Source organism: Hippichthys cyanospilos, chromosome 4, assembly GCF_059441005.1.
Source record: "Hippichthys cyanospilos isolate Australia breed blue-spotted pipefish chromosome 4, RoL_Hcya_1.0, whole genome shotgun sequence".
NCBI classification, from domain to species: domain Eukaryota; kingdom Metazoa; phylum Chordata; class Actinopteri; order Syngnathiformes; family Syngnathidae; genus Hippichthys; species Hippichthys cyanospilos.
Window position 1 is genome coordinate 24,778,057 of NC_142372.1, and position 22,948 is coordinate 24,801,004.

The window sequence follows — 22,948 nt, forward strand, 5'->3', positions numbered from 1 at the left end:
AGGACAAACATTTTATGTCCCAAGAGCTAGTTTCCGTAGAAGAGGATCGGTCCGTAAAAGTCCACCATGAGTACGACTCTAAATTGTGTTGAGTTTACGAATCGAAAACTTGTGAGTGCAATTTCACGAGACACAACACATCTCCTCTGGATTGCCATCTTCGGATTTGTGGATCCAATCCTTAGAGTTCGAGTGGAATATGCAAATCAAGATGGCATCACGCCACGCATACGTAAAGCAAAAAAACAAAAAACAAAAAAAAGAAGCCAGAATTAAACACAAAATACTGCAGGAGCTCATCAGGTTTCAATCTAAAAGGGACAATGTAAAAAATGTAGACTGTTTTTCATTAAAAAGGAATAAATCAAATGATTATAAATGAAAAAGAAAACCTGCACATAAATGTATTCTAAGCCAACAGTATGTTTTAAATATAATCGTAGGTCTAGTTATCATTAAAGTATATTACATGGGGGGTGGCACTCCCCTAGAGGCTGCCATATCTGTTATAGCTACAGACAATGATAAATGCAGCACCTCCTGCTGTCCGTAATTAAAAACGGTCTAAATATTGTACATTGTCCCTTTTAGGATAATGTAGCGCATTTTTAGTGATGCTCAAATGAATCTTTGGTCGTTCACTTGGGGCCAATTGCTTGGATAATGGCTTCATTTTGAGAAGCTTCTGAAACAGCTAAGAACCTCTCCTGGCAGAAACACATACTGCAGTTGATTTGGAAGATTTAGCATCATCAAGGGTTAAGGGCCAACATAATCATAATTCTTTTGTTGAAATTGGGCTGATAGGCTAATGACCGTAGCTTGTAAACTAATGACAGACTGTCAAGATCTTCTGCTCTTGAATGTTATCGCAACAAAAGAGCATCACCACCATGACATAACTTGCTTTAAAAACATTGAATTAAAAGAACTAGACTTGTTATAGAAAGAGATCCTGGAACTGACGATCAACCATATTTCCTCATGAAATATTGTTGATCGTCAGTTCCAGGATCTCTCCAGGATCAGGATATACAGTATAATTATTAAGAAGTAAGTTATTTCTTTTTGATAACAGATCTCTTCTATTTCTCAAAAAGGAAAACTTTATGTTGATTATTATATGAGGACCAATACAAATGAGGTTTGAAGGCTTTTAAAGTTTAATCAGACACCAGTGGCATGTCTTAAGTCTTTTTTTTTTGTTTTGTTTGTTTTGTTTTGTTTTGTTTTAACCCAAAAATGATTTACACTGATTAAGGGTTGAAAATATGAAAACATATTTTACAGGGGGTGAATCACTGAAAAAAAGGTTGGGAACCGCGAATAATATAATGAAAAATTCACTGAAGAGTCACGCAAATAAAGTCCCTCTTCAACTCTCACACAAACACAGAAGACACAATTTCAAATCCTCACAAAATGGAGCCTCATATTGTATGATTCCCTACCCCCAATTCCAATCAATATGAGAATCCATTTCCCAGTTTCCAGTTTTATCACATCCACATCCACACATACACACGCACGCACATGAGGAAACCCAATAAAGAAATTCTTACACTAGAGACACTTTTGGCCATCAAATCAGGGCATCTAAGGCAGTCTTTTCTCTCACTCTAATCAGACTGAGATTGTCCTGGTGTAAACATAAACTTTCATCCTCTTGGTTCCCCTAATCCCATCGTGGAGATTATACTGGTAGGTCGTTTAAAAAGTACGTGGCTTGGAGGATTTGTAATGTATCCCAGCAGAGATTCGGATATACACACTGGTGACTGAGAAGGAATAGGTTGAGTGATGGAAGAAAGAAAAAAGAACCTATATTGTCCTTTACTCACCTATATCAGTCTCTTTGTGGTTCTTGATAAATTCAGCAAGATCAAAGTTCCCAGCAATAATGGCAACCTGATGAGAGAAATAGAGAAGCTTTATTTTTCAACGTTTTCACTACAAAGTTCTGCAATCACTTTTTAGCTTCACAATCAGTTTTCAGGAGCGACACACTGGGTATTTTATGTGTGCCAACAGATTCATTACAAAATGAAGGAGCTGTGTGCATTTGATCTAATCTCTTTCATGTTGCCAATCACTGTAGTTGAATGCAATACAACGAAAGCATTCTTCCTCCTCCTTTAGTACAATAGTCCGGGATTCCTCTGACTTCTAATCTTCATGGTTTTAACCATCTGTGGCCGGGAATTTAATAATCTGTGACACGCGCGCACGGCGCGTGCACGCGCACACGCTCTAAAATATGCACATGCCACACAACTGCGCGCAGCCTTCATGAACATGCAAATCACATGTTCATGTGTGGAGACGGAGTAAAAGCTTCCGCCTTTAATGTTGCTGTTACCTCATTAGAAGAGATGACAAGTGACCTTGAGTCATTTTTGTATCAATTCAAGAAAACAATAAAATTTTGTGTGTTTTCTTAAACTGTGTTATAGCCCCCAGCCCAAATAGGCTCCAGCTGTACTTAATTTTTTTTTTTTGCTGTGTTGAATAATTATTTTTAAAAGCAACAGATCGTGTGATCAATGTATGTGTGCAAAGTTTTCTTACGTTTAATATCTGATTAGTGTACATGTTTAGACAACTGTTAGACGTATGTTTTGCTTGTGTCCACTAGAGGGCAGTAACGGAATTTAAAAAAATATTTTTTTACAGAGGTTGCTATTTTCGTTGAACCAGCTTTGCTATTGACATGCTCCTAGTTCTTACAGTGACTTCTGCTGTTATTAATGGTGGGATGTTGCAGTACCCTTCGTTTTCACTGATGTGATGCATACAGCGTTCACACACATGCGATCGCTCACTCGCGCACACACGCGCGAAGGCACCCCTCAAGGGAGACCCAGCAGCATTATATAAGCATGCCTGCTCTGAATTCTGCAGAATAAATTCCAGAAAGAAACGAGCGATGGAGAGTCAGTGCGTTGTAGTACTCTGTCGCCTTCCCTCAGAGTTGACCATTTCTTCATTGATTTTCTCAGAGCAGGCAATTGAGATTCTCTTTTGATTATGCTGTACACAAAAAGGAACCTCACTTTTCAAACTACTTCTTACAACGTAGGACTGGGCGAAAATCCCTCCAAAATATATATTTTTTCAATCATTCTGGAGGATTACGATTTTGAGTGATAAACCTAACATTTATTGAATTCTATGCAACATGTACAGACAACAATATTGTAAAGATATTTTAAATGTTTTAACAAAATTGTGACATTCAAAGCTTGTGCAAAATGAAATAAAAGCTGTGCATAATTTGCCACAGTTAGTAACTCATTCAGCGGTCCACTTGTGCGAAGCCTAGACGTCATGATTTAGCTAATTTTGAAAATGTAAAAATTTAAAGGATTTTTATTACGCTATCTTACACTTTCTACTGTTATCTATAGATACATGCCTCCTGGAAAGCTGCCTGATGAGGTGTTAAGGGCATGTCCCACTGGGGGGGGGGGACTCCGTGGACGACCCAACACACGCTGGAGGGACTATGTCACTCGGCTGACTGGGAATGCCTGCTCGAGGAGCTCAGTGAAGTGGCCGGGGCGGAAGGTAATGAATGGAAGGACTATAGCTTATATACTGCATATCAGGGGTCCCCAACCTTTTTATCACCATGGAGCGTTGGAGATTTTATTTTGATTGTGGATGGTGGGAAGGGACATAAAGTGCACATTACTGTACACATTACTGTACACCAAACAAAGGCCAAACAATTCCTTCTATGCTGGCATCATCATTATCATAACAATAATAAACTAGAAAATGTGCAATTCCTGAAGAAATGGCGTGTGAAGGCAAAAACACTGAAGGGAGATGGAATTATTGGAATGTGTGAATATTAGTAACGATGAAAATGTGAAAGGAATGAATTGAATGGTGTGTAAGTGAAGTGTGGAAGCTTAAAATGTGAAATGTTATATATACCATTGGGAATGAATTATGAATTATTATAGGTGAAAAATATGGAATTATGTGAACATATTAATATTTATGAATTATTATGAACTACGGAAATGGTCTCTTAAGCGAAATGAATGACTTAAATGTTGTGAATGTGTAATGGGAAAGCTCAAAATATGAAATGTGAAATCTCCCATTGGATATGAATATTGTAATATTGACGTGAAAATATGGAATTATGGGAATGATTAAAATGTGTGAATTATTTGAATGATTGGAATGACCCATGAAGTGAAATGAAAGGGTTAAATATTATGAATGTGAAATGGAAAACCTCAAAATATGAAATGTTAAATCTCCCATTGGGAAAGAATGGGGAATCCTCCCATTGAAAATGAATTGTGAAAGATTAAAGGGTGATAAATATGGATTTATGGGAACATATTGGAATGTATGAATTATTGTAATAATGGGAATGATCGCTAAGGTGAGATGAATGAGCTAAATATTGAAAACATGAAATGTGAAGCTGTAAATATGAAATGTAAAATCCCTCAATGTTAAGTCAATGGCATTTTTGGCATGGAAAACAAGGAATTGTGGGAAAATTATGAATGATGGAAATGAGAAAAATACAAGCAGCGGTCGCACGAGTAATTGGAATAATCTGAAATTGTAACTATGTGAATCGGATGAACTGGGAATGAGTTGAAACGCATCAAAAAACGGGTGGAATAAAAAGAGGAATAACGTGTGAAGGAGTGGGCGAACAGGGGCGTGAGCTGGACTTTGCCATTTCTCTGGCTGGCTCAGCTACCAGGGGCGCTAACACTAGCAAATAGTTCTGCTCGGAATGCCTTTTGTTTGTAAAGGATCGATTTGGTGTTGGGAGCTACACTGAATTCACAAACTTCAATTGTTTAACCACAATATATTGACTGTATTTTTCATTATCAACACATAGTAGAGTGCTTTCAGCGAGGCTCCAACCTCTCAACTCAACGCTGCTGCGTGCGCTACCCCTCCCCTACCCATTTCTGCATGCCAGGTCACTGTGCATTCTGCCAATATCCACACCCATTTTTGCATGAATGATCAACTCTGTTGTACCCGCCCACCCCCCATTCCTGCTAGTCTGGTTTTTGCCTTAACATCCTTATAAAATGCCAGATGTAGAAAAGCAGTGGTTAAGTTTCAAACAAAAGTGCCTTCATTTGAACAGGATTGTGTATTAGGGCTGTGAGATTGCTTCAGACTCCACGTTAGGATTGAGTGTGGGAGTGCTGCAGTCATTATATTTAGTATTTTTTACCAAAGTTTGTCAAAAATGTGTTTATGACACCGGAAAACTGTATTGGTTCAGGGGAAAACTGCCACAAAAAGTCACTTCTGAATTCTTCTTAGGGTCATTTAAAATGAGGACACTGAAAACAACAATTGCAGTCATGTGATTGATATCCTCTTCTTTATATATTTTCTGTATTGTTCATATTATTTGTATGCAACAATTAGAGCCGCACTCACAATTTTGCTGTATACCTGTGTATAATTATAATAAATGCTTTCATATTTATTCTATTCTATCCCATTACAAAACCACAAAAAATACCTCTGAAAGCAACAGGAAACACAGTCACAGTATATTCTTCATTATCATTGCACCACCCACCATCATCACCACCACTGCCAACACTATCATCACCGCCCGCACATTGATTCTTTTCCTGTTCTCTGGTTGTCATGGAGACATATGGTTGTGTATAACAGAGGTAAAGGTAATGTTGGGGGAGGGTGGGAAGGAGGATCAGTATTATAGTGGAGCATTTGCAGCTTAGTTGAACATTGGAAATTAGTTTGCTAAACCGAGGAGGGTGTAATCATTAAAGAGTCCAAATGGGGAGTATGCACTGAATGTTGTAACTGGTAAATTATGCCAAATATGTCAGGAGAGATCTCATTAATTCCAACTATGACATGGTCAATTACTAGTGCAAGGTTTCAACCAACCTAATGGATATGCAATATAAAGGGAAGTTTTGCTTTTATTGTACTAGACGCATAATATAATAGTTAAAGATGGTTGCTCAATGTCGTGACAGAACAGTGCTTCTCAATTATATTTTGACCCACCCCCCCAGGAAAGAGAAAACTTTTGCCCCCCCCACCCCACCCCCCGACAACCACACACACACACACACACACACACACACACACACACACACTCGATGCATTGACTATAAATAAGATTATCTCTAAAAGTTGTATAAGAATACCTATACCTGTATCCTTTTTAACAATACCAAAAGAAAACAGCAGTATAAATCAACTTTCAATAATGCTGATTATTTTTACAGTGTTTATACGGATTAGCGTTTATACGGATTACAGCTTAGTCTAAAAAAAAATAAATAAAAATAACCAAGTGTACCAAAACTGAAAAAAAAAAAAAAAAGAAAAAACAGACAATTCTTATTTTTATTGCAATTGTACTTCACATGACACATCATCACCTCGTGCGCCGCCCAGGGGGGTCCACCCCACTCTTTGGGAAGTACTGGGAATAAAAAAAAAAAAATACGAATTTGGCTCTTACACGTTAGATTTAAAGTGCAGTGTAAAACATTTTGTGACTTCACAATTTCACTATTCACAAAAAAGGCTTCTACTAGAAATCAAATATTTTATGCAGGGCACAGAACATAGAGTACAGGTGTCAAACTCGTTTTAGCTGATGGCCCGCATGGAAGAAAATTTTTCCCCAAACGGGCTGGACAAGTAAAATCATAGTATATATCTTAAAAAAGGTTAATGTCAATAAGATTTTGATTTTTTGCTATGTGCCTTGTCCCATTTCCTCACAAATAACAGAGGGTTTGCTGTAAATATGTTGAAAAAAAAAGATAAAAAAGATAAAAGATAAAAAAGATAAATTACTTCCTTTTTGGTCTCCTGTATCCCAAAATAGCATTTTTCCTTTAATTGCATGAAATGAATGGAAAATTTCAGTGAGCTTTTTTCCATTTGTTCATAAAATACATATTTTGCAAAAATAACATACGATGAAATCAAATAAATCAATACAACGAAATGCAAATATTCTAAAGAAGTAAATTACCGCAATCAAAATTTGCGGTTATACAATTTCTTTGCAAGGAGTGTAGTGAAGTGGTGATGTATTGTCTCATTTTGGATACCCACGTTATATGCACGACAGAAGACGTTAGCTCACAAAAAAGAAGCCATAATGTCACATTGAATCACTGTACGGTAACTGCTGAGCCATGAATAGAGTACATTTAAAAATAAATACAAGACTGATTGTTTATTATACCACACGGACGAAAGCCAAATGTCTGATAATGGCCCAGTTGGTGACCCCCGTCCATTGTGAAACTCTTATGGCCGATCGAAGGATTTTTACCTGTGCTGTGTCGTTGCACGACGTTAGATGCCAATGCTAGCACGAACGGTAGTGATGTGCTTTCCCATTCTGTCAGAGTAGCAAGCTTTTTTTGCTGGTCACTTTTGCTTGTAAATTGTAGTGCTCATCTGGGCATTGCTTGCAAAATAATAATTTTGGTGTGCTGAAATATTGGTTGTCGGGTCATGAGGAAGACTGCACAGGACTATAGAAAAAGTTAGTTGTTATCCGGAGCGTTACAGCTAACAGCAGCTCGGGACTACGCGGCGCGCCTGTCAACGGTTCTATTTCTTTTCTTTCGGTAGCAATGCAACAGAACCACAATTGAGCGAGTCACACTTGTCCTCTTTGCCAGTTTTTTTTCTGCCTTTTAATTGCATTCAGTCCTGTGTACAAGGAAAACATTCAGAAAGTAGGATCAAGTCGATGGTGGAATTTGCTGTTTAATCAGGCTGAGCGAAGTATTCAGGATATATATATAAAAAAAAAAAAAACACCACTCTGTGTCTGTCCCAGAAAAAAATAACATGTCATCATTACAGAAATTTTGGTTGACAACGTCTACATGTATTTGAGGTTATTGCAAACAGGTGACAAATGTTTGCTAGATGTGGCCGGGTATCTTTTTGTTTTTTTTTCCATTAAAAACAAAGCTCTCTAAATACTCCAGAGTTTGAGATTTACCAAATTCTCCTGATCCGTGTTGGCATATGGCAGTTATACACAAAGTTTTACGTCACTGGTCTTATACACATCACTCACATGCATACCGCAAGCAAGCAGCTTTCTCTTTTGTTGACTGCTGGAATACTGCTCACCTGGTGATGCAAAATTACACAGCTCCAGGTTACACGAGATAGTGGTGGTAGCACGGAAGAATAAAATGCGCTTCTGCTTTCTTTATCCACTGCCAGGTCTCTTCCTTTTGTTTCTTTTCTTTTTATGATTTCAGTTGTGTCATAGGCTTTGCTTGTTAATTCAAAATGGGACATTATCTGTTATTGTATGCTGCATTTATTATTATATTTATTATTAAAGTTGTGAAAAAATATTTTCTACTGCCGCCTAGTGGCTTGGCATGCTTGTAAATTTATTTAAATCACCCGTATCATGGACATTGAACTTTTTGAAGCTTTTAATATTACAATGTTAATTTCCCACCCAAAACATCCTCAAAGTTTTTCCCTTCATTAGCCTCTTTCACACCAAACAGTCCGGGTACTCTAAATTCCAGGTCACAGGCATACTGGTTCCAAAGTTCCTTGTCTACAGCCCACGGGTTTGCGTTCATACTGGGGGACAACGGACCGGGAAGCTTATTCAAATTGGACCGATGACTTGAGGCAGGGGGGAGAATTTGCACTTCCCCTCCTGTCTAACAAGTGGTGCTAACTGAAAAGGTGAATGCTGGAGAATGGAGCCTATTTAGATTTTCTTTATTTATATGTAGCTCTGGTAGCTTGATACTAATAAATTGATGTTTGTTATTAGACCTATGCAATCTATCAACAAAGCTACAAGTCGCTGGCGGAGCTAGCACTTTTGTACTTCCTGCAAGTGCTTGTGACGGCAAGCCTGCTAAAAGTACACGGTGAAAAGGATGTTCCGCACTGACAACAATCAGTGGATGTGGGTCCGTCTTCTTTTCAGGGGCTTGCTTCGTGGAGATCTTGCCGGAGGACACGAACATGCTCGGCTAAGGCGGGTGCCGGCACATGCTTCCATCGATGACTCAGCTCTGTGTCTACACTTGTATTTTGGGGGGACTAGGACATCCAACACCAGTTTTCTTCAACAACACGGACTAGAAAAAAGGCAACGTCGCTGACGGACATGTTTGCCAATGCTCCTGCTTCTCCCGGCATGTCGTTTGCGACAAAAAAAGCTATGAAAAGAATACATGGACTGTGCACCAACTGTAGTGGGTTTCCGATCGCCGGGACGTAAATCTGCTTAAGACTGTGTTCTGTCTGTGTATTTTTGAAATAGTTTTTCAAGCTCTGCATCACCGACATGCTCGCTCATGGTGGGCATTCTGTCATTAAACTGGCCACAGTGAAAATTTAGTCTACTGGCGGCTACTGATACCTAAACAACACACCCAATCAGCCTTAGTTAGCACAACACGCCCCCCTTGAGCTACCAGGGTACTTAGCTGAAGACCCTATTCGCAACTAGGTACTTAGAAGGCGCCTGGTTGATGCTTAGGGGAACCTTCCAGAGCCGTGTTTTGGTGTGAACAGAAAGGGGAACCCAAGCTACTGGGGTATAGCGAAAGAGTTCCTGTTGTTTATTTATGCATTTTGACGAATTCCTTGCTTATTCTGCAATCTCAGCACCCTGCCCAAGCAGATGAACATAACTTCAGAAAGGCGTTGAGACAAATGGCAGGCACTTGTATTGTTTCTACACTGCCCCGTATCACCTGTACAAGACTAAATACATGCCCCCCTTCTGAGGAAACTTTCACGTTTTTAAGTTGGGGAGGAGAGATTTTCCACTCTTAGTGACAAAGTTTAAATGTAGAAAATGTCCAAGTGGCGAAAATGTGTGTTTTGGAAGCATACGGCCAGAAAATCAACATTGTAGTACATAATTAACCCACAGGCGGAACTTTGGTTATGAGTAGAGGCTTGCCGAGGGGACCGATTTAATAGCAGGAATGGGTGTTACAGTGTGTACATCTTTTGCTCTGTTGGCAGCTCCAATTCATTTCAATGTCAGTAAAACACCTTTTTGGCTTCATTCCCTCCTCTGACTCCAATTACTGCTATTGCGGCAACGTTAGCTTTTATGCTGTTGTCGTAATTTTTATTGTAGTGGTCAGCTTTAGAACAATGTCATGCGGCAGCTACACGTTGATATTTTCATATTTGAAATATGGACATATTTCATAAGAAATGTAATTTCCAAATCCCATCATTTATATGCAAGTGGTATATGTTTTGGCTGCGAGCATGTGCACAATAAGTCCTGCTCCTGCAAATTATGTCTGAAAGGGTATGTATAGAAAATGGCAACTATGTTTCTGATGCAGTACTTTACAGGGACTGTAAATTGTGATTGATCACCAGGAGATGCTTTAGCTCGCTTTTTCTATGGCCAAATTCAGTTGTTGCCTGTTTTATGTCATCGCGAACCATCAGTGGGCTAAATGTACAGCAGCTCAGGATGTATTTCTGGTGGAGGAAGAAAAAAAACGAGCAACCGAGATGCCATCTGGAGAATAATTGACCTCATTCTTTAAAATCATGTTGATGCGTGTTTTGAAAATGGTTATTTTCAATAGCTCAGAGGTGGCGCTTTTCAAAATGGAAATGTCCCCAGAAGTTGTGTCTTTTAAAATAAAGACAAAAGACTAGCTCCTCCAGCTAGTCTGTGGTGTGTCGGCTCCACATTCAGCTTCTTATTTGAAATCGTTTACCAGAGAGCAAGTACTTCTAGGAGATCAACATTATGAATAAATGTATTTTTTTTCATGAGAAAATTTGACCATTTCAACATTGATCTGTCAAGATAGTCCACTCCTCTTTTTCTATTTTTTCTCCTTGCTCAGCTAACCGCCTGGTGAGTCACAAATCTCCAATGTCGGTCACTCAGTCACAAAGCTTTCATATGAGTATTTATCCTTATCCTGTAGTTTATTGTACACTACTCATTATTATTATTTTGTTATTTGCTGTTATTATGTTGCTGCTATTATGTTTGCACTAGTGATGGCATTTTTGGCTAGTTAAAGGTAACTGTTCAATATGGTGATAGTGAAGTGCAAATCAAAAACCAAGCAAAAAAAACCCCAAAAAACCCCGCAAAAAAACCAAAACAAAACAAAACAAAACAAAAAAAAAACAACCAGGGCATGAAGAATTCCTTAGAGTACAAAAATACAAAAACAACAAGTACAGAAACTAACAAGGTAGTTCTGTAAAATTAGACAATGATAATAATAATAAAAAAATGATAATAAAACGAATGCCCGTACATTGTGTCTAAGGAAGTCCACCGTCTGTCGCCCAAGTCCGTGTGACCCCAACTCGTTTGCTACTTCCGGGTGAACGTAACAAGCAATATAATTTGAGACCAAACAGTCAATTGATATACTTTTGCTAGCTTTGATTGGCTGGCTTTTTGGCGCCTTCATAACAAATGAGCCAAGTTGAGTAGGTAAGTGTAGAATTATATTTGTGCCACTATTGCAAGCGAGCAATGAGATTTGGAGCGCAAATATTTATCTGTGCGCAAAATTTTTCATTGCTCTCTCAAACTATCATTACTCACTTAATATATATTTCTGTACTCAGAATCCATCGTTGCACGCTCAAAATCTATTATTGCTTGTATTATTGTAAATTGTCAGTAGCCTACATTTAGACAATCTAACGTCTCCTTGCAAAAAAAAAAAAAAAAATCCAGTCCCGTTGTTCACAGTGAAGAGCTGCTAAAAGACTCCATTAGTTCTCGATTGTCTCATCACAGGTTTGCGCTATAAAATGTGGCAGTGAAGGCTTTCTATTCGCTTTTGGGGCACCTTTGTGCCATATAAGCAAAGTTGAGTCTATGTTCACACATTCTGCGAAACAGCAAGTACTGTAGCTCATTTAACGAGATCTGGTACATTGATCATTTTGCAGACACTTAGATAACTGGAGCAAATAACAAAATACTACATCACTTGGGGTAACTTTACATCATTTCAGCAGACTAAGAGACTAGTGTAAGAGATTGATACTACCGCTAAGCATTAGACTTTCGACCGTAAGTTAGATTCCATTCTTCTCCCAAACGCAGAAATGATGCTTGCAGGGTCCCTTTTTTCATCGGTAAATGAAATGCAAGATCTTTGATCTTGAAATCAGGCCTTCTACTTAGAAGAATTTCTTAAAAAACTAATATATATTATATATATATATATATATAATTTCTTCACTTATGTAGTAAATTTACATAAGCCAGGGGTTCTCAAACATTCTGTAGTCAAGAACCCCTTTTAGAAAGCACATTTTCCAAGGACCACCATTGCAAAATGTTTGCGGGGAAAACAACAACAACAACAACAACAACATAATTTAAGACAAACATAAGTGCCCTTTTTATTCATCAACATTTTCAATTTGACAACAAGAATTATTGGTACTTTTCAGCTATACTGAAGGTTAGAAAATAAAAATTGCAAATTGCACACCTCCTTATAACAAACCGGGTCACATTCCCCTCAAAAGGTTGCTTTCAATTATTTAGTCAAAAACAGTATTATAAAATGCTGCTTTAGCTTCGCTGGCTTCATCGCCTCAGTATCAAGCAAATGTAAATAAGTATTAGTTAACATGGCGTGTTCTGCGTGAGGTGTTCCAAACACTTTTCATTAACCGGGAGGGAAACACAGAACTTGTACTTGTTGGGGAGTGGAACAGCCGACAACCGTTTATTCCACACACTACAAACGGCCCCTCTCATCGGCTCGCTCACACGTCATCACCCTGGGACACCTCCCTTCAATACAGCATTTTTTTTTTCTCAATACAGTAAACCATGTGCACAGTTTATTAAACTGAGCAAACGGATTACTAAACCGTGCACAGGTTTTATTAAACTCAGCAAACAGATTACTGAACTGAGCAAACGGATAACAAAACCGTGCACATGGGTTACTAAACTAAGCGAGCGGATTACTGAGCGAACAGATTAGCGCAAATATTTTTTTTTTCATACCCTGTCACTAAAGGGGCTCTGTAACATTCAGTTGTAACACTTGATTTTATTTTGTTGAGAACAAAGAACTGGGCTGTTGAATATACACATGCACAGACATAAATTCATGCACTGCACTGACACATGATATTATTAAATGGAATGGCAACACACCCACACAGTGGTCTAATTAGAAGCAACATCAGCACAATGTAAACGTGCCTCATTCAGCTGTGCCAGAACTCCCGGGTTAATAACGTGTCTCCCAATGATGCTGCTTTATAGCGATATTAAATGTGCAGCGTATCTGCTATCTTTATGGATGGTCAGATATGATGACTGCACAAATAAAGAGCTACCATCAAGAAGAAGGAAATCCTTATCAGTCTTCTGCCTCTGGAAAGAAATATGTAGTAATGTTGTAATGTCATGATTTTATCTTTACCACTATTTCAAAAATGTTTGATTGTACCTATCTATCCATCCATTAGCTATCACTTTGTCTGGGGTCAGGTTGTGAGGGTAGCAGCTTGAGTAGAGAAGCCCAGACTTCCCTCTTCCCAGCCACTTCATCCGGCTCCTCTGGAAGGATCCCCAGGCATTCCCAGGCCAGCCAAAAGACATATTCCCTCCAGCGTGTCCTGGGTTGTCACCGTCCGAGAGGCATCCTAACTAGATGCCTGAACCGCCTCAACTGGATTCTCTCAACACGGAGGAGCAACGGCTCGACACTGAGCCCCTCCCGATGACCGAGCTTCTCACCCTATCTCTAGGGGAGAGGGCGCAAACCCTGCAGGGGAAACTCATTTGGATCGCTTTTATCCGGGATCTAGTTCTTTTGGTCAAGACCCCAAGATACTTGAATTCCTCTACTTGGGGCAGGACAAAATCCCCGACCCATCAAGGGCACTCCATCGTTTACCGACTGAAGACCTTTGTCTCAGATTTGGAGGTACTGATCTTCATCTTAACCGCTTCACACTCGGCTGTGAACTGCTCCAGTAAGAGTTGGAGGTCACTTGAAAAAGCCAAAAGCATCACAACATCTGCAAATAGCAGAGATGCAATGTGGATAAAACCAAGCCAGAACCACCTCAACGCTTTGGCTGTGTCTCGGAATTCTGTCCAAAAAGGTAATGACTGTACAGAAAGACCCCCCCCCCCCTCGTCAAAAACTGTGTGATGGGAGGCAAAAAGTCTGGGGCAAATATGTACTTTCTGTTATTAGTATCTACTACAGCAGAGATGAGTTAAGCAGGAGCAGACAACTGGTTGAATATGGACAATACGAACGCAAAATGGACATAGACCCATTAGGTCCCCCCAGTTCGTCAACGATAAATACAAGCCAAATATAATAGCGAAGTGCACTTTGTGCACAACACCCAAAGAACTGTCCACATCGCAAAATAGCACCAGTAATTTGACAAACCATTTAGAGCGGAGCCATAGTAATGTGAATTAGTGAAAAGAAAACACATGGAGGATTGAGATTGGGGATGAAATAAAGCAGGGAAAATGATCATTCTTTTGCTTAGGGATGCCACTTCCACTTCAAGAGGTTGGGAGACTCGTGGCAGAATATGTCGTACGTAGAAGAAATGCTGCCACTTTCCACAGTGGATTCGCCAGCATTTTGAAACCTTGTCAGTGAGATCCCTAGCTAGCTATAATGACAAGGTAAGCTAAACTGTACAATTGCTATTAATAATCAGTTAGAAATAGTTGCGGTCAATGTGTATCAAGATGAAGCATACAACAACTCATGTTAAAAAGTACGTTAAACACATGAACAATGATGTAGACTAGCTGTTAACGTTAGCCACACCAAAACCATCTATTTTAAAAATGTCTGTCCCTAATTTGAATATTAACATTGGAATTGTGGAATGCCCTAACTAATTCTGTCTAATGCATCACTATGCTGTGAGAGTAAGTATTAAAGGGATTAAAATACAAAAAAAGATTTTGTATCTTGTCAATAAATGTATAGAAGACAATACAGATTAAATGATTTGTACTGTTTTTAACATTAAGACAACCTGTCACTGGATGTGTAATGAGTGTAATGAGCTCCATTAAGAATGGCAAATTCATATTTCCAGTTATGTTGGTGAGAGTGATATAAAAGTAATGCAATAGTTGAGTAATGCTTTACATTTCAAAAACAGTAATGTTGTAATGTAACTATTTACCGTATTTTCCGCACTATAACGCGCACCCTCAGTTGATGTCATATTTTAAAACTTTTTCCATATATAAGGCGCACCACATTATAAGGCGCAACAATAGAAGCTCTCAAACTTTATTAGTAGATTACAAACCAGCTTTCTGACAATTCCATTCACTCCCAAAATGAATAAACAACTGTCTTATGTTTTATTTTATTAGTATTTTCCGTGACAGTTTATCTTTTAACAGCAAGGTATAACATGTAGTGCAACATTTATATCAGGGAACTTTTCCTCCAGTGCAATCACAATATAGTAATACTCAAAGTAATAACAATAATAACTCAAATAATAATTCTAAACTCTCAATAGCATAATAACTCAATGCCAATATGACCAACCATGTTCAATTGTAAACACACAAAAGAAACAGGTAAATCTTACTTTATCAGTTCATTCCCCATCTACGAATCCCAATCTCAATATTGATCCATATATAAGGTGCACCATCAGCTTTTTAAAAAAATTAAGGCTTTTAGGTGCGCCTTATAGTGCGGAAAATACGGTACTTTGAAATGACAGTAATAAGTAATAAATAATGCAGTACAGTTTTGAAGTAACTTGCCCAACACTTTGCAGAAAAGCAATCTTATGTAAATATTTAGGATACCGGATATGTATATACTGTACTTGAAGTAATGAAATCAAATTTCACAGCTTTAGGAGTTGTGAACCTCCTATATATGCACATCTAATTGCAATTTTTGTGCTTTCTCCCCTGGTCACAGTACTGTTCAGAACCTCCTTCAATCCTAACCACTGAAAACACAGGCACAAATTTGTTGGAATCAGCTTTTGGCTTCATGTGTAGGTGGAGAGTGCAACCATGATAAAGATAGTAAGTGCAAGGGAGCGATATTTGCCTCTTGAAAACAAGTGACTCCACGCTATGTCTAGTGGCTGCTTATTGTTGTGTTGAGGTCACTGACAAATAGGAGAATTTCTGTGTCCCTATTTGTGCCTTTACAGATTATACCCAATGTTCACTCATGGCTGTCATGTCAAACCTGTTTTGTTTTTCTGTGATTATTTAAAAATAATAAAAGGAAAATGATACGCTGCTTAACTGAAATTCAATTTTAAGAGCTGGAAAGCAATCATTTTGTATGCAAATAGTAATTTCAAATGCTAAATTAATGAACATGTTGCATCAGGAATTGATTAGCTTTGAACAGAACAAAAATCCTTAAATGGTAAATGAAGAGGACTTATATTGCGCTTTGTACACATCTCACAAATATTGTGTGTGGCTTCACAAAAACAGCAACCAAGCAATGCCCTTCCCTGTCATACTTTTGTCAGAGCACACAAAATCCTGATAGATAAAATAAAGGTCAAACAAACAAAGCTTTAAACTATCAATTTAAATGTTGGCAGTGTTGAATTTACATGTTCTGCATTTTACTAAACTCCAATCTAGTTGATTGTGTTGCAAATACGAATCAAACAAAGCTACAGCACTATTTTCTAAATTAAACATCGAGTCTCTCAAAGGAGTACTTTTTTCTTTTTCAGTGATCATGATTCACAGAATGAAGGAAATATTAGATAACTGCATGATCAGTCCACATGCAAAAAATTATACACACCAAATAGAAAACAAACACAACTGGTATTACACAACATGCAATTGACCTTAACAGTAAAACAGGGAGTTAGATACACCCATTTCCTTAACCGCTCTTCCTCAAAAAGCATAGAAAAAAAACATAGAACATGTTTCTTTAACTTTGTTTCCATTCTTAACAAACCCATGTTCAAAATACAGAATTACATTGTTTAATATATATATATATATATATATATATATATATATATATATATATATATATATATATTTTATACATACAACTTTTAGTTTAGGAGTTTTTAGCCCATTAGAATTCAGCTAACTTGTGTCACCAGGCTGTATGTAATCTGACTGCTCTCGGATGCGCTAGGGCAGCGGTCCCCAACCACCGACCGGTCCGCGGATCAACTGGTACCGGGCCCCGTGGGCTCCATCCAAAATGTTTTGGAAATTATTTAGTTTAACAGTTCATACATTTGTGCTTGATCTTTGTTTTTTTGGCGCCGCTTCTGGCCGCTGTTGATATTACATACATAATGAGAAGGATGATGTGGTTTTTAGAGCAGCCAGCGGGAGCAGCAGCCCCTCCCCCGGTCCACAATATAAATCTAAAGCGTTGACCGGTCCGTGGTGATAAAAAGGTTGAGGACCACTGCGCTAGGGCATTCGCTTCAACATTTGCGGGCCTTCTGTGCCGTGCGCAAAGACACATGTAAAGGGGCACATATTTTTAATAGACTGCTGCAATAGCCAATGGAGTCATAAGATCACCATCTAGAGCTAAAATTCCACTCGAATTTTAATTGAAAAAACAAGCACAAAACATTGAAATTCTCATTTTCATGAGATTTCACTCATGCAACTGCAAAGTGAGGTTAACCTGCTCCACAAAAAAATGCCTTGGGACCTAGGTGTTTGCATCCGCATTGTTGTGCATTGTCTCCGGATTGCGCATTCACAAGATCGATATTGACGCCGGCCTTACTGAACGCTGATGAGAAAGTTTTACACTAGCGAGCTGTACTGCACAGCACAGTCAATAGGAGGGCAGGACAATCAATATGAGGGATTCTAACCAATGGGAAAGCATGATACCCGTGCAGTGATATGGCGCGTTTAATGTGTGCGGAATTTTCAAGTTTTCTCTTGGAGCATGCGAGTTATCTTAAATTTTCGTATATTGGATTTTTTCTCGCATTATTTCATGTAGAGAAACGTTCAAATATGGTCTCCCTTCCTTCATGAAGCATTGTGCTGATTGAGTACTTTGAAAGAGTGGACGTTGACAATAGTGGAGGATCATGTTCAAGTATATAACTAAGATGATTTAGGAATATAGGCATAGGTTATGAGGCAGCCATGCCACTTAAGCTTTTAGTGCATCGGGTTTTTCCCTGGGATGAAGATCAAAACTAGTCATCCGCAATTCATCTGCTACAAATGGACACATATACTGTATAATGCATAAGACACAATGTTGCATACTTGAAAAAAAGTTGAGGGGGGAAAAACAGTGAGCTATTGATTGCAACCAGTAGTTGCTGCCAATTTGGTTGCAATTACTTTACAGCTTGAAGAAGAATAACAAGATGTCATTTCAGGCCTACCGTCACGCAGATCTCTGCTAAAACAGAACTAATACAGGCATATTCTGATTAACAGAACAGCGTCATCAAAACAGGAGATAAGATCATTCTAATATATTATTTTCCTGCCCTAAATCTACCATACACAATGATGGAATGTGAATAAAACGGGTGCTAGTATGTTAGCACAGATGATAATCTTGTTAACATGTAACAACATGTAACAACAGCTTTGCATTACTTATATTGTGTTTATACTTACTTACTGTCACTACACTGCTCAAGTTGACTGGCACAACAAGAACTAGCAAACAATCTGCAATGACATGTCATTGAATTGGGGGCTTCTCCAACCTTTGTTAATGAAAAACATTCAATTGGAAAATAGTCCTTAGCCAAGCAAAACAGCAGATGCACATCAATTGGAAAAATCTTTTAACAGTACACATTTACCAAGCACACTGAAGAAGGGGCATGAAACCATGAATCTGGATCCGTCTTCTATAGAAGAGAATAAAGCTAGGGTGACCAGACAGTCCGGGCTGTGAATTTTGCAGGTCAGGGCCTGGCATCCCTTTTTTTAAAATTTATATATATATTGTTTTTTTTTTTCAAAGTCTGGTTAACAAGCCGATTGTGGGCCATGTGCATTCCAATCATACAGTTGTCATAGCTAGTCATATGATAAAAAGGAACTGTTAAGTATTTTACGATTTTATTTTTAATCACGTTTGCGTTCTTATTGTCATTCGCCTCTGGTCCCGGAAGTCTAATTAGAGGGAAGGTCTGTAGCTGACCAAACATAACAATCACAGTTTACACTTGAAATTCCAATTTATTTAAAAAAAAAAAATCAAGGTAAGAGTTTTACAGCGTTTACTTATCAAGCATGTGTGAGTTTCTTGAGGTAGACAGGCACTCCTAAAAGACACGTGATTGTCTCCCAGCGTGACATTTGACCAATGAGGGCAGGAGTTGTAATCTACTCCCGCCCAGGAGTTCTATCTACTCCTCCCCTCATTGGTCATGATCGCGTCGGAAGCCAATAACATGTCTTGTAGGAGTGCCCGTCTCCCTCATGAAACTCACAGACACTTGTTAGGTAGACACAAAGGGAGACCAAGAGAGGACTTCTTGTCTCCATCATGAAACTCACACATGCTGGTTAGGTAGATGCCAAGGGAGACCAGCATTGTAAATTTCTTACCTCATTTGTTTTTTTATAACAAATTGGAATTTCAATTGTAAACTATGATTATTATCATGTTTGGTCAGCTACAGGCTTCGCTCTAATTAGACTTCCTGGCGCCGCTAATATAACCGCGACTCTCGTGAGACATCAGCCAAAGGGATGGGAATGGGAAGGGATAACTGGACAGTTACAGTACAATATAAGGTTTAATAATTGAATATTCAGGTAAATATGTGTACTGCAGGAGTTTGACGTCTGAGGAGTGCCCATGGCGTGTGCATTTACGGTTAACTTATCTGTTTGGCATCCAGGGAACCGTTACATCACGTCTCTCTGCACTATAGGTTTTTTTTTTTTCCAAAACAAAAAACAAAAAAAGAAAAAACGCGATGCACTGAAGGTGCGAAGGGGAGGTGTGCAAGGGAGCACTGTATGTTTTTTTTTTTCCTGTCCACTTTTGCCATCTTTCTGTGAATAAAATAAAAATTTCACTGTCAGCTATGTAGCTTGTTCATTTTCATCTAATGATTCTCAGGGCTTTCTTTTTTTTTTTTATGAGTGCATACTATTATAAAATCAAAAGTTAATTTAGCAATGGCTCAACAAAGGTCCAAACATACTTTCATTACACTCATGGTACAAACCTTCAATGTTCAACTTGATAAAATATATTTTGTGGCAAAAACTGTCCCAGAAAAGATCTCAATGTCAAAAGTTAGAGCATCAAGATTTCACACAAAATCACATTCCCACAAATCTAACCCGGTCTTTCATGGAAAGACATTTATAGCCCCTTGTTGCAGCTGACCTTCCACATATAGTATTGTTACCATGGAAACATAAAGGGAAATGTACCATAAATGCTTTCCCTGTGTGCAAAAAGCGGAACTTGCTCTTTTTAATGATTAACATGCAATGTTTCAACACTTGTTTTTTCTTTCTTTGATTTTCACTCTACCTGAAAAGGACTCTGGCTGTTGTAGTTCCTCAATTCTTTATCAGCTCCACGAATGAGCAGCACCTTGGCACAGTTATCCTGAGGAAGAAATTAGAAATATTTAAAGGAACAGGATCTCAGACAACATCGAGGCTCTTCAACTCTCCTACTTTGGTTGGGAAAAAAGTCGCTTGTCTTCCAGTGACATGAGAAGAATTGTCCAAACGAAATAAGTCAATAGAGCAGGAACTATTTTGACGTCATCCCATCCCTTGCACAGGGAGAGGACAGAACATCTACCACCTATGTCATGAATGCAGCCTCGCTGGCTGTTAAATGTGTATGTATTCCTCCACTCCAGAGACAGAGAGGGAGGACGAGAGAATTGGAGAGAGAAAAGCGAGTGAGAAGAACAGAGAGATGGAGACTGCTGAGGGGCTTGAATCTGCTGCACAAATCGCCCACAAAGTGCTCAACCACGCATGGACTGTGCACGCACACATACAAAGACATTTTTTTTTCAAATCCATAACAAGCTATTGACGGTTAGAAAATAGCTCATAATGGCTCCTATACAGATAGATTCATGCTGATATCCTTAAAGAGTATCACAGATCCAACATGGAAGTGAAACACCAATGAACATACACACCTTTAAATGGAATTGCAGGACATCTCGAGAACAGTTTTTGTGAATAAAATGCAAGAATGATACAAGGAGAAATATAATACTAAGATTCAAAAGATACAACACCATCATATAACAATCACATGCTTTGAACTCAACCATTTTCATCTTTCGTCAATATTTAACATTACATTTGAAGCCTGTTTTAAAAATCACACCATGGAAGTCAAACGATCAAATAAGGTACAAGAAAACCTTTAAAGTGTTCATTCACCAGATTCTACCAAAGCTGACCAGGGGGTAACACCTCTCATTGAGTGTGTGGGTGGGTATGTGTGTGTTTAATTCCAATTCTAGTTTCAAATAATGATTGTATTTTACTAGATGCACTCACAATTGGTAATACTAAATGTCCTCATACAACATGTGAAGCATTCTGTAGTTATGAGGGTGACACACGTTCTCTCAGAATCTATGTTATATCTGTTTAGAAGTGTCTTAACGTGTGTGTCATGCTTTTTGCAAAACACTCCAAGGATCAAGAATTACATACATAAATACAGCTTCTTGTAACATGCACATACTCTTTAATTTGAGTGCTTGCCTTCATCCCACCCATTCACGGTCATTGGTGATTCCAGCTTTTGTTCAAATGACGACCAGTGGGCAAGATCTTGTCCAGTGGGTCATGGGTCTTGTAATGAAAAATAAGTAATCAGCATATCATTTTGTTGTTCAGTGAGCATCTGTTTTTGGTTGAATTAAGAACCTTTCACTTTGGTGTACATGAGAACTGCCTGTGAACTAGAATGAGAAGAACTTGACAGATAGTAAGACAGTAAGCTCAACACTGAAGTTTAGTATTGTCTTCGCCTCCCTTCTTGTAATGTTTGATGTCGCATGTTTGACATCAAATGCCTGCAGTCAGTACAAAATGCGGCAACGAGACAAGGAGAAAGTTCGATCATATTATCCCAATACGAGCCAACCTACATTGGCATCCGGTACACCTGATATGCAATTTTAAGGTGTTGCTAATTACCTATAGGAGTCTACTAGGATTAGCATTGTGTTATCTCGTCGACTTTGTGATCGGTCTTTGGTCACAAAACACTGGTTTGTTAATGACTAAAAAGAAGTCTGTTGCATCCCAGGCTTTTTCTATTTGTGCACCAGTGCTCTTGAATGCCCTACCTATAGAAGTTTTGCATGTGCATGGCCACCTCAGTAGAAATCTTAAAATTACTCTCAGGTTTCTTATTTTTCCCAGGTGGGGTTTTTGAGTGTTTCCTTCATCTTCTGGGAGCTTTGTTCAGGGAATGCCGTTGTGTATTTGTGATCTTCTGTTTGATGCTAACTGTGATTTCGTTTTCATCTGTGAAGCCCTTTGAGACTGTGGTGATTCAGGGCTATACAAACTAATCTGACTTGAATTCATTATGTTTCTTTACACTATCACACTGACCATTAGACTGTTCTATTAGACTTTCTTCTATTTGAAGACATTTCGTATTCCAGACTACTATATTGATCTCACATAAATCCTGAAAATGTCACCACAGTCTCTTCTGCATTACTCATTGCTGAGCGTGCATTTCGAACAGTTGTTTCTTTACCTAACAGAAACAGCAAGGAAGGCATAATTATATTGAGGTTTAGTTAAACTGGGAGTTATTCAGTTTTTGCATCATCAATTCCCAATAAAAAAATCAAAGGTCGCTGAAGAATAGTATGACAACCTGTTAGGAGGCAGTGTTTCTCTCTGTGCCACGTTTAA

General features: G+C 38.5%; 1 protein-coding gene across 1 annotated transcript in view; it reads right to left on the reverse strand.

Moving 5' to 3' along the window:
• Positions 1 to 22,948, reverse strand: part of LOC148425129 (SH3 and multiple ankyrin repeat domains protein 2-like) — a 211,225-nt gene that overhangs the window by 135,848 nt on the left and 52,429 nt on the right. The window contains exons 9-10 of the mRNA XM_088412771.1: positions 20,565 to 20,642; positions 1,842 to 1,908 (exon numbers count right to left, since the gene is read on the reverse strand). Coding sequence (XP_088268897.1) covers positions 1,842 to 1,908; positions 20,565 to 20,642 — 145 coding nt within the window. The remainder of the gene's footprint in view (positions 1 to 1,841; positions 1,909 to 20,564; positions 20,643 to 22,948) is intronic.